Here is a 12,926-nt window from a genome sequence, read left to right as displayed (position 1 = left end):
GGCTAATGTTAGCTAAATAGTTTAGTGGATGTTCAAGGAAAACTGAACAATGGATTAGTTTCTCCCGTAGACTACTTTCAGGGTAACGAACCATCTAACGTTAAGTTGTGAAATATATTTTTTTAAATTTACCATATTCGAACATCTGGATTTTTGTTCTTTTTTTGATTGGTTAGAACTATTTAATTCTATATATTTTTTGTATACCTAGGTTATTAATCAAATCAACACATTTCATGTATTTGCTATGTAGACCAGTTGAAGGCAAGTATCCATTCAAATTAATAAAATTAATGGGGGATTTATTTATCTATATGACCAATGATGTATCTATGGGAATGATGTATTTGGATTTGTTAGTCATATACACAGCCTCTGTGCAGCCACGCCCGAAAAATCCAATACATGACGACGTCATTCAAAAATATTCGCTGTGGATGCTGGGAGATCAATATCCATGGAAGACATTTTGGATTTAAAATAAGCTCCGTTGGCAACACATTTATCATTGCGGTCGGCCTGATATTTATTTAGAATGTACCGTCAAAGAGTTTGTTTGTCAGTTGTGAGCAATGAAATGGCGTCGTTCTTGTAAAAAAAATCACGCATTTTTCCCGAACCAAATCGCCGTGCTCATCTGCAAATTCTGTTGGGATAGGTTTCTTGCTGTTGCATGTACATCGAGAAGGCTCCTAATAGTTCCTTGCTGTCCTACGAGGAATTAACCAATTTAGGTATGTAACCACATACATATAACAGCATCTGTGTTTTTGTCCTTGGCTCACAGAATTCAACACTTTGCATAAGAAAGACACATCAGAGAGGTAGTGTGTTTGTTCTTGCCTTATTGACTACACAGCCTAACTACAGACAGTAAGTAGCCTATTGATAACAGTTCTTGTAAAGGCTTATTTTATTTATACTGAAAAAATATATAAACCTAACATTGAAAAATTTCACTGAGTTAGTTCATATATGGAAATCAGTCAATTGAAATAAATACATTAGGCCCTAATCTATGGATTTCACATGACTGGGCAGGGGCGCATCCCATTGATTGATGCACGAACGCCCCCGCCGTCTTCATGCTATTGTCTGGATACACGGCAAGGCGTGGTTTAACGTGACCACGCCCCTGAGAATGATACAGCGGTAGGCTACTCCTGTTACTCCAATTTAATTAACCTAGGTTTGGCGGCATCCTAAACAAACTGCTGACCCTTTTTGATTTTTCAATAAACGTTTTCAGCAGCCTCAAGTGTCGTCCGTTAATATTAGCATACTTGTCGATCACAACAACAAATGATTTGCCTGAACATTATTCTGCCACTAATTTGTTAGCTGAATGCTACGACTAACTGTAAAGCTATCGCAGTATACTTAAGTCACTGTTTGTTTACCCATAGCTGGAGAGGCAACCCTATCAAATGGCCCAATGTAGACAATTGTGATATCCACACCGACTTGGTGGAATCTCCAGTTTTACATATACCTGTGTCCTAGTTAACTAGCTACCATTGTCACCCCCGCCTCTTCTTTGGGGTTTATCGCCAGTTGGCATTTGACGTTATGGTGCATTACCGCCACCTACTGTATTGGAGCGCCCCGCTTTGCGCCTGTGTACTGGAGTCCGAGCATAAAAATTAACCAAAGAAGTGTAAAGGGGGCCGCAATTGCACCCATCTAGTGTGACCAGGAGTTTAATTTTGGGAGAACTGTGCGCCTATGAAAACAAATCTCCCAGATAATAATTATTGTAATGATAAGGCTTCGCTGTACTGTTGTTTTCAAGTGCCCTCGAGCAGCGTTTCCCAAACTCAGTCCTGGGGACCCCAAGGTGTTTACGTTTTTTTGCCCAGGCACTACACAGCTGATTCAAATCATGAATTCTTGATGAGGAGTTCATTATTTGAATCAGCTGTTTAGTGCTAGGGCATAAAACAAAAGGTAAACCCATGGAGTCCCGAGGACTGAGTTTGGGGAAACACTGCCCTAGAGAGACGATGAAGTGCAGGCTCATTAGCGTCATGGTTTCACCATTACTGCAGCGAAAAAGGCTTGCTTGTAGCCCAACTAGGTCTTTCTTGTAGTATATCGACGGTAGAGATCGGCATGGCCAATTCATTAGGGCCGATTTCAAGTTTTCATAACAATCAGTAATTGGCCTTTTTGGGAGCCGATTACATTGCAATCCACAAGGAAACTACGTGGCAGGCTGATCACCTGTTAACGCGAGTTCAGCATCAAAAGGACCTTGTGGCTGCAAGGAGCCAAGGTAAGTTGCTAGCTAGCATTAAACGATTCTTGTAAAAAAAACAATCAATCTTTACATAATCACTAGTTAACTACACATGGTTGATGATATTACTAGGTTAACTAGCTTGTCCTGCGATGCATATAATCAATGCGGTGCCTGTTAATTTATTAAATCACAGCCTAATTCAACTTCGCCAAAAGGGTGCTTTTTTTCGGGCAATGCAATCTTTGCACAAATGTACCTAACCATAAACTAAGGCCTTTCTTAAAATCAATACACAGAAGTATGTATTTTTTTAAACCTGCATATTTAGTTAAAATAAAATCATGTTAGCAGGCAATATCAAGTAGGGAAATTGTCACTTCACTTGCGTTCAGTGCAAGCAGAGTCAGGGTATATGCAACAGTTTGGGCCTCCTGGCTTGTTGCGAACTGTGAACTGATTTGCCTGAATTTTACATAATTATGACAACATTGAAGGTTGTGCAATGTAACAGCAATATTTAAACTTAGGGTTGACAACCTTCCGATAAAATACAGAACGGTTCCGTATTTCACTGAAATAATAAATGTTTTGTTGTCTAAATTATAGTTTCCGGATTTGACCATATTAATCACCAAAGGCTTGTATTTCTGTATTTATTATAATTAAGTCTATGATTTGAGAGAGCAGTCTGACTGAGCGGTGGCAGGCAGCAGCAGGCTCGTAAGCATTCATTTAAACTGCATTTGCCAGCAACTCGTAGCAATGCTTGAATCACAGCGCTGTTTGACTTCAAGCCTATCAACTCCCTAGATTAGGCTGGCAATACTAAAGTGCCTATAAGAACATCCAACAGTCAAAGGTATATGAAATACAAATGGTATAGAGAGAAATAGTCAACGCTTCATAATTCCTATAACTACAACCTAAAACTTCGTAACTGGGAATATTGAAGACCTGGGAATATTGAACCACCAGCTTTAATATGTTCTCATGTTCTGAGCAAGGAACGTAAACGTTAGCTTTTTTACATGGCACATATTGCTCTTTTACTTTCTTCTCCAAAACAGTTTTTGTGTTATTTAAACCAAATGAGCGTGTTTCATTATTTATTTGAAACTAAATAGATTTCATTTATGTATTATATTAAGTTAAAATAAGTGTTCCTTGCGATTAATCAGTATCTGCTTTTTTTTGTTGCTCCAATATCGGTATTGGCGTTGAAAAATCGTAGTCGGTCAAACTAATCGACGGGACCACATTTTACATTAATAAACCATATTGTGAGATGTTCTAAAACTACTCGCTTGTCGACGATGATAACCATTTGTCTTTCTTCAGTCATGTTACCTCATTGGCTAACAACCTTACCAGTATATACAAACATTTGGGGGCGCAAAGAAAGGAAAAGGGATAGCTTCTTCAGCATATCAATGATCATTGCAATGAATGAATGACATCTCTTGAGTGTCCTCATCAGAAACCTGCTGGTTTCTTTTCAATGTAATGCATCTCAATAGGAAAATAGTGCTTTAACACAATGTAGAAACCTAATATTCCACAAATGACTTTGTACTTTCAATGACAGGTATTCTTACCAAGCTTTTATAATAAAGTCATGTATTTAGAGTTCTATATTAGTTTCTAGGGCTCAACGTGTGCTTCAAAAGTAGCTCGAATTTAAATTGGGAGCACCATTGCCACAAATGAAAAATGTTAATTTAGAGCCCTGCCCCCAGACGTTTTTTCCTAATAACAGACATCAAACGGTTTGAGCAGAGATGCTTGTCCAGTCCACTTGGCTGTTTATTTACTAGAGTGGAGAAGTCTGCAGTCCAAAGGTCACTTTACATCTCATAACAACGGCAGTCCAATATGTAACTGGATCTGAAAGAGTGAGATAAAAGGAAGAAATTGGTCCCCTAGTTAATTTTACCAGACAGGTGCTCAAGTGCACACACCCAGAAGACATACAGTACTGTATGAAAGCTTTTGTTCCTCTGTAATTATTTTCATAGTAGTTTGCAGTGAAGTTTCCTTTCAACGTGCTCTGTCAAATAAATGTATGCCTTGGTGGTGAAACCTCAAAGCAGGCTGACACAAACGGTAATAGGCCTATAATTGACCCTCGTGATACAAACTTCTGAAATCACGTTGGGCTGTTGTCTCCTTTGTCAGTCAAAAATGTACATACAAAGAGGCCTACAAAATACAATTTTATTTATTTAATCCTTATTTAACTAGGCAAGTCAGTTAACAAACCTGGACAACACTGGGCCAATTGTACACCGCCCTATGGGACTCCCAATCACGGCCGTTTGTGATTCAGCCTGGATTCGAAGCAGGGTGTCTAGTGACATCTCAAGCACTGAGATGCAGTGCCTTAGACCACTGAGCCCCTCTGTCGTTCTGCCCTTGAGCAAGGCAGTTAACCCACTATTCCCCGGGCACAGACAACTTGCATGACCTCTCTATTCAGAGGGGTTGAGTTAAATGTGGAAGACACATTTCAGTTGTACAATTGACGAGGTATCCCTCTTTCCTGTTCCTTCTGCCTCACTGAAAGAGGCAGCGTGGCATTTGAACCAGCATCAATGATTCATTGCCATGACTCACCATTGCCAGAATGGTTAGAAAATGTCAGCTTGAAGAGCCATTATATCAGACCAGCTGTTTATAAAAGTATCTTTAGCCTTGGTGCTTCACATCGAGGAGACAACGGGGAGAGGGTGGTTAGCGACTCAGCAGGGCTTTTCATTCAATCTCCGTAACTGGTTGTCTAGGATGTTCAAAACAACATTTGTATTTTGCTGGAAAACATCGGAAGAACATTGCTTTTGACTTACTGGGTTTGATAGAATTGAGATCTACGGGCCCTATCCTAACTTTAAATATGCGCGTGTAAATTGGACTTTCAAAAGGAGAGTTCTGAGAAATTTGAAATTATATGCGTGGATCTCAAGTCAGCATGTGTCCATTATAGTCTAGAGGTCGACCGATTATGATTTTTCAACACCAATACCGATTATTGGAGGACCAAAAAAGCCGATGCCAATTTTAAAAATAAATAAAATAATATATATATATTTTTAATTAAAAGTATTTGTAATAATGACAATTACAACAATGCTGAATGAACACTTATTTTAACTTAATATAATACATCAATAAAATCAATTTAGCCTCAAGTAGATAATGAAACATATTCAATTTGGTTTAAATAATGCAAAAACAAAGGTTTGGGAAGGTAGTAAAAGTGCAAAATGTTCTATGTAAGAAAGCTAATGTTAACGTTCCTTGCTTAGAACATGAGAACATATGAAAGCTGGTGGTTCCTTTTAACATGAGTCTTCAATATTCCCGGATAAGAAGTTTTAGTTTGTAGTTATTATAGGACTATTTCCCTCTACCATTTGAATTTCATTAACCTTTGACTATTGGATGTTCTTATAGGCACTTTAGTATTGCCAGTGTAACAGTATAGCTTACTCGCTCCTCCCTGGGCTCGAACCAGCAACACAACGACAATTAGTGCGTGCTAACTAGCTAGCCATTTCATTTCGGTTACCCAAGCCTCATCTCGGGAGTTGATAGGCTTGAAGTCATAAACAGCGCAATGCTTGACACACAACAAAGAGCTGCTGGCAAAACGCATGAAAGTGCTGTTTGAATGAATGTTTACGCGCCTGCTTCTGCCTACCACCGCTCAGTCAGATACTTGTATGCTCAGTCAATTATATGCAATGCAGGACACGTTAGATAATGTTAACTAGTGATTATGATTAATTGTTTTTTATAAGATAAGTTTAATGCTAGCTAGCAACTTACCTTGGCTTACTTCATTTGCGTAACAGGCAGTCTCCTTGTGGAGTGCAACGAGAGAGAGGCAGGTCGTTATTGTGTTGGACTTGTTAACTGTAAGGTTGCAAGACTGGATCCCCCGAGCTGACAAGGTGAAAATCTGTCGTTCTGCCCCTGAACAAGGCAGTTAACCCACCGTTCCTAGGCCGTCATTGAAAATAAGAATGTGTTCTTAACTGACTTGCTTAGCTAAGGTATAAAAAAAAATCGGTGCCCAAAAATACCGATTTACAATTGTTATGAAAACTTGAAATCGGCCCTAATTAATCGGCCGACCTCTAGTCTAAAGGCCTTCGGTGTATCTAAGCAAGAAGAGTTCTGTGAGCATCAATGCATTATTTTCACTTGATATTGTGTACAAATAGGCCTACCTATATTCACATACAGTAAATCAACCATTTAGCCACAGTTAGATGGAAAGTGTAGTCTTACTAATAAACTGGTTCCCTGAGAGGAACCAGACACTAAATGCTGATCCAAGCCTTTTATGTCTGGTCCAGAGCAAGACTTCATAGCATGCATGTGTGACCTAGGCCTGTAAGCATGTGGTAGTTTTAGCACCACTATTGGGTAGCTTATGTTATAGAATGTGCACTTTGCACGGTAGGCCGTCATTGTAAATAAAAATGTGTTCTTAACTGACTTGCCTAGTTAAATAAATAAAAAATACACATATTAATTTCAACTTGTGAGAGGCTATGTTATTGATTGTTGACGTTGAATGAGTTAATGGTTATATTAGAAGGTTGCAGATGCATTTGTTCAAGACAAACTGTCAATCTTAGTTACTTTCTGTAAAATGTCTACTTGTAAATGTCAATACATCCTTAATAGAAGTAGTGAAGAGCAAAGTCAGATTCTTCAGAAGATAAAGTGGCTTAGCTTCAGTATAAACAGCAGTGTTTTCCTGTTTCGCTATACTCAAATAAAATTTTATTCGTCACATACACATGGTTAGCAGATGTAATTGCGAGTGTTGGAAAATGCTTGTGCTTTTAGTTCCGACAGTGCAGCAATATCTAAAATGTAATCTAACAATTCCACAACAACTACCTGGAAATTTAAATAAAGGAATGGAATAAGAATATATGGATGAGCAATGACAGAGCGTCATAGGCAAGATGGTATAAAATACAATTTATACATATGAGCTGATTAATGCAAGACATGGAAACATTATTTAAGGTGACTAGTGATTCATTTATTCAAGTGGCCAATGATTTCAAATCTGTATGTATACAGCAGCCTCCTGTGTTTAGTGATGGCTATTTAACTGTCTGATGGCCTTGAGATGGAAGCTCTTTTTCAGTCTCAGTCCCAGCTTTGATGCACCTGTACTGACCTCACCTTCTGGATGATAGCGGGGTGAACCGGCAGTGGATGATAGCGGGGTGAACCGGCAGTGGCTCGGGTGGTTGTTGTCACAGGAAGTCCAAAAAGATCATCCAGGACATCGGGTGTTGAAAGTGTCCTGGAGGGCAGGTAGTTTGCCCTCGGTGTTGCTTGTACAGACCGCACCACTCTCTGGAGAGCCTTGCGGTTGTGGGAGGTGCAGTTACCGTACCAGGCGGTGATGCAACCCAGCAGGATGCTGTATGGATGGACCATTTCAGTTTGCCTGTGATATGCACATTGAGGAACATAACTTTCCACCTTCTCCACTGCTGTCCCGTTGATATGGATATGGGGGTGCTCCCTCTGCTCTTTCCTGAAGTCCACGATCATCTCCAACAACTATGTTGTTGAATGCTGAGCTGTAGTCAACGAACAGCATTCTTACGTAGGTATTCCTCTTGTCCAGATGGGATAGGACAGTGTTATGGCGATTTGTGTCATCTGTGATATGAACCTTGATTATCCTCTCAAAGCACTTCATGATGACAAAAGTGAGTGCCACGGGGCGATAGTCATTTAGTTCAGTTACCTTTGCCTTCTTGTGTATTGGTAAAATGGTGGCCTTCTTGAAGCATGTGGGGACAGCATACTAGGAATGGTGAGAGATTGAATGTGTCGGTAAATACACCTGCCACCTTGTCTGCGCATGCTAGGAGGACGCGGCTAGGGATGCCGTCTGGGCTGGCAGTCTAGTGAAGGTTAACACTTTCAAATGTCTTACTCAAGTCGGCCATGGAGAGGGTGGGGCCCACAGTTCTCGGTAGCGGGCAGCGTCGATGGCTCTGTATTATCCTCAAAGCGGGCAAAGAAGGTGTTTAGTTTGTCTGGAAGCAAGACGTCGGTGTCTGTGACATGGCTGGTTTTCTTTTTGTAGTCTGTGATTGTCTGTAGACCCAACTCATGTTTATGGAAGCTCAAAATGTAAACGAGGCTACAACAATATTTCACCACTTTGCAAAGGAGGCTTTTGCGATTTATGATGACCGTGTATACCAAGCTATTTCAGGTATTTTTAAGTTGTATTCTTTTTTTGATTGACATCCCCAGTAGGTTTCCAGCCGTCCCTACATATCATCTCCCCAACCAAAGCCACCTGTGCCACCTTCCCACATGTCCCTAAATCATAAACATCAGTCTGCAATCCCTCCTATCCACTGGTAACCGGCAGAGACCAGAGGCAAGAGAAGATAAAGCACTCCCATAAGTCATCAGCAGCTAAAAGATAGCTCACCAATGGGCCCTATAAATCCATCTGGATGTGATGGGATTGTAGAGGAATGGCTTTATGCTACCAAAGAGACTGGATGACACGAGACAGGGCATGGAGATGGAGACAGCGTCTGAATTAACCACACTGTTCTCATGCAATTTTAATGTCACCCGTGGTGGTGGTCTATTATGCAGAGGAAGTGAGAAGGAGGGCAATTTTTATATTTCAGCTTCCTTCTCCTTTAAATGGCATTGTGTCCCGGTCACCATCGTCATATTTGCTAGAAGCTTTTGTTTGTGGTCTATACCATGTCAAATCAGGAACTTTATTCAACTTCATTCATTGATAACTCCACAGTAGAGAATTATGAGCAATTGTTAATTAATTAGTTGTCTTTCAATGAATTCCTCTGAATTGACTGAAAGGGAATACAATGTAGGCTAGTACAACCCTGGCTAGTGTTTTCTGTTGAGGGAACCCAATATCCCTTATTCATGTGAGCTAACATCATAATAGTTTTTCTGCATTGTGCCTTTTCCTTCTTCTGAGTGCACCTTGGGACGCTGTGTAAATAATTAAGAGAGAGCTAATTTCAAGCTTCCCTTTAGCCTACAGCTAACTTACATACCGCAATGAATAATTAGACCTAATTATTCTACTAGCCCACATCTTAACCTATTGTAGCTGAACAGTACTTGACCCTGTGAAGACTAATCACTGCTGTATGCTTGGTTTGCATGTGTGGCATTATTTCTGTACTATACTATTTTGCTTTACCATGCAAATAAATCTAGTGTTTTTGATACCAGATCTCATTACCTTTTGGATGTATGGACTAACTGCGTTATGGTATTGAAAACGTCTTGTCTATGCTTGCTCAAAGAACCCCCCCCCACGCTGTTGACTATGCCTCGAGGTTAATCTGAAATGGAATTTCCTACAGATGCCCATTGAGAAGTTTAATAGTGGCTTTGTAGCCACTTTCATTAAATATGACTCATGCTCCTATAAAAGCGCCATTACTCTTTGAAATTGGACCTCTGTAATCCGTCATGCCAAGTTTCAACATTGGTGACCGCCTATGTGCTACCATTTGAACTAGTTGTTATTTACCCTGTGTTCAATGTAGTCTAGAGTCTAGATGTCCATTCAGTTTGTTTCCAGATTACATTTAGCCGAATCCCATTCTTAAAACCAATTCTGTATTTTTCTGAATCTATAGACTTTGGCTGTATCATCAACCTATTTTTAGAACTTGCTGAAAAGAATGGATTGAGGCTCAATGCCATGTGTGGTTTCAATATCAAAAGAATGTCATGCAAGCTAGTAGCCTACTGTACTACTCTGTCAAGCTGCATGTGTGTGCACGCTTGCGTTCGCTCTGTGCATCCAGGTGAAATGATACGTAGGCACACTGCGGGACTAGTTATCATTTTATGATTGGCTCTTGGTGCTCTATTTCTGGCAGTCTGTTTCCATGGCTCTAAACAGACTTTGTAATGGGATATTTCAATTTAAATGAAAAATCACCACAAAGTTCGATTATCTGCCTGTTTTGGAATAAGAATACTAGTACGAGTGACAAGAGCAGAATTTTTCCACAATGGAAATGCACATTCAGCCAGCTACAACAGTTTCCTCGTATTTATCTCCAAGCTCTTTGATGATGAACTCAGGGCTAAATGCTCGGGGGTTAGCCTAATTTTCTGCTGCTATGCCCACGCCAAGCATAATCATGTGACTGTCTTGTGAAGGCAGGGGGAGCAAAGTATTTTATTCCTCTGGCTTTGTCGATTCCAGGGAGTGTAGAGATTGTGGGCTAGATTGGACTCCTACCCTGTCATTTTGTATCCCAAGGCTTCCATTTTCTTGTACATCTATATCCAGTTTAATTCAAAACTTGTAGTGTGGATTGTAAACGGAGCAACCTCAATGAATTAATGTTTGCTTAAGCTGTGCTTTTTTTCTGCTAATAATGACAGTGGAAGTCTCAAGATGTTGGAGTCTTGTAGAACTTAGGTATATCAACTATGCATGGCACAGTCAAAATAGTAGCTATGTATAGCCTATAGAATATTTATGTTTTGTAAATAGTTAACAGGAGCATCACTCTGACTTGTCTTGGAGCATTATTACGCCTCCTGTTGACAAGCTTTCTGTGTAGCGCGTAACAAGACCAGACAATTGAGCTGTGTATTCCCCCCACTTGACCCTAGAGCAGTTTCCCAAATGGAGGTTAGTAGGGGCTAGTCCCTTCTGTGTCACTAAAAAACAACTTGTGAAAAGAATTAGGCTATTGTTTTGCTCTGATGGGTCCAAAGAAAATCCCCAAAAGTGAGGTTATGGCATTAAAAGGAACCACTGCCCGAAGAGTGACCTAACATCCACCTTCATTTTCTTCCACTTCCCTCCACTAAGTGTATTAGGTCCTAGGTCCACTAGGCAATGTCAATCATGGTGTACCCCAGGGAAGACCGTCTGGAGAAGCTGTCCCAGGAGGAGATTATCTCCAGCACCAAGCTGGTGATCCAGGGCCTGGAGGCGCTGAAGAGCGAGCACAACTCCATCTTGCACAGCCTGCTGGAGACCATCCGCTGCCTGAAGAAGGACGAGGAGGCCAACCTGGTGCACGAGAAGTCCAGCCTGCTGCGCAAGTCAGTGGAGATGATCGAGCTGGGGCTGGGCGAGGCGCAGGTAAGGGTTGAGGGTCCAAGGGTGATGGGAAGAGACTTGGGGTGGTTATAGCACGGTTTCTCAATCCATTCTTGGGGGGTCCCCATGAGTTAACGTTAACAGGAGTTAATGTTGCATGCGTCAGAGTTTCATGTTTTGAAGTTAAACCAGAGAAAGACAAGTTATGTAGGCTGCCTGTCTCTCTCTGTCCACATGAATCCACCGCTGCCACAAATTGTGACCTTCATTATTAATCAATCAATCAATTGGATTTATAAAGATGTCACAAAGTACTTATACAGAAACACAGCCTAAAACCACAAAGAACAAGCAAAGCAGATGTAGAAGGAAAAACTCCCTCGAAAGGCAGTAACCTAAGAAGAAACCTAGAGGAACTAGGCTCTGAGGGTTGGCCAGTCCTCTTCTGGCTGTGCCCGGTGGAGATTACAAGAGTACATGGCCATTAAGGCCAGATCGTTCTTCAAGATGTTCAAACATTCATAGATGACCAGCAGGGTCAAATAATAATCAGTGGTTGTAGAGGGGCAACAGGTCAGCACCTCAGGAGTAAATGTCAGCTGGCTTTTCATAGCCAAGCATTCAGAGGCTGAGACAGCAGGTGCGGGAGAGGGTGAGAGAGAGGAGGTCCAGGACAAGGTAATACACCCTGTGAACAGGTCAGAGTTCCATAGCCACAGGCAGAACAGCAGAAACTGGATCAGAAGCATGACCAGGGAGACGGGTACAGCCAGGAGTCACCAGGTCGTTCTGAGGCATGGTCCTAGGGCTGATTCGCATACATAATTAATTGATCCCTCTACATGTATGCACCTTTCTCTATCAGGTGATGATGGCCCTGTCTGCCCACCTGAACGCTGTGGAGTCGGAGAAGCAGAAGCTGCGTGCCCAGGTACGTCGACTGTGCCAAGAGAACCAGTGGCTGCGGGACGAGCTGGCGGGCACCCAGCAAAAGCTGCAGAAGAGCGAGCAGAGTGTGGCCCAGCTGGAAGAGGAGAAGAAGCATCTGGAGTTCATGAATCAGCTGAAGAAGTACGACGAGGATGTGTCCCCTACTGTGAGTTGTTATGCACTCGCATACACCCATACTTAGATGCACAACACAATCGCTTGCACGCAAGCACAAACACACTGCTGCCAAATCAGTTCATGAAGTATGAAGATAACACATTTCTTTCTGAGGTAATACACACACAAACTCCCTGATCATAAACAATTGAACCAGCTCCAGAGCTGTGATCCTAATGCAAGTAATCAGGCATTGCATAAGCCTCTGCTGATGAAGTCGCTTCTGGGGGGTTGCAACTGTGACCTGTCGATAATACTTGACCTCTTCTCTACTGCCATTCTCTATTCTCAACCAGGATTTGGATCTCTCCATTTATGTGCAAGATCATTTTTAGAGTGGATTGATGGCTAGGGAATTCTCCCTACGAGATGAAATGAGAGCTGAGGGCATGTCTTTTGTAAAACCTAGCAGCCTATGAGTTAACTAGACAGACGAGTGCCATATTCTGTCATAAAAGAGCC

The 12,926-nt window shown here is 41.3% G+C and overlaps 1 protein-coding gene across 2 annotated transcripts in view; it reads left to right on the top strand.

Annotated features, from left to right (window-relative positions):
• The first annotated feature begins 428 nt into the window (after window positions 1–428).
• LOC118389123 (kinesin light chain 1-like) overlaps window positions 429–12,926 on the top strand; it is a 33,510-nt gene continuing 21,012 nt past the window's right edge. The window contains exons 1-3 of one of the 2 annotated variants that reach the window (XM_035778901.2): window positions 429–734; window positions 11,124–11,399; window positions 12,223–12,453. In XM_035778901.2, the coding sequence (XP_035634794.1) occupies window positions 11,151–11,399; window positions 12,223–12,453 (480 nt within the window). In that variant the 5' untranslated portion in view covers window positions 429–734; window positions 11,124–11,150. The remainder of the gene's footprint in view (window positions 735–11,123; window positions 11,400–12,222; window positions 12,454–12,926) is intronic. The other variant, XM_035778903.2, reaches the window with a different exon arrangement.

The sequence above is a fragment of the Oncorhynchus keta genome, chromosome 10 (assembly GCF_023373465.1).
Source record: "Oncorhynchus keta strain PuntledgeMale-10-30-2019 chromosome 10, Oket_V2, whole genome shotgun sequence".
Lineage (NCBI taxonomy): Eukaryota > Metazoa > Chordata > Actinopteri > Salmoniformes > Salmonidae > Oncorhynchus > Oncorhynchus keta.
This window is presented reverse-complemented; position numbering and strand designations above follow the sequence as displayed.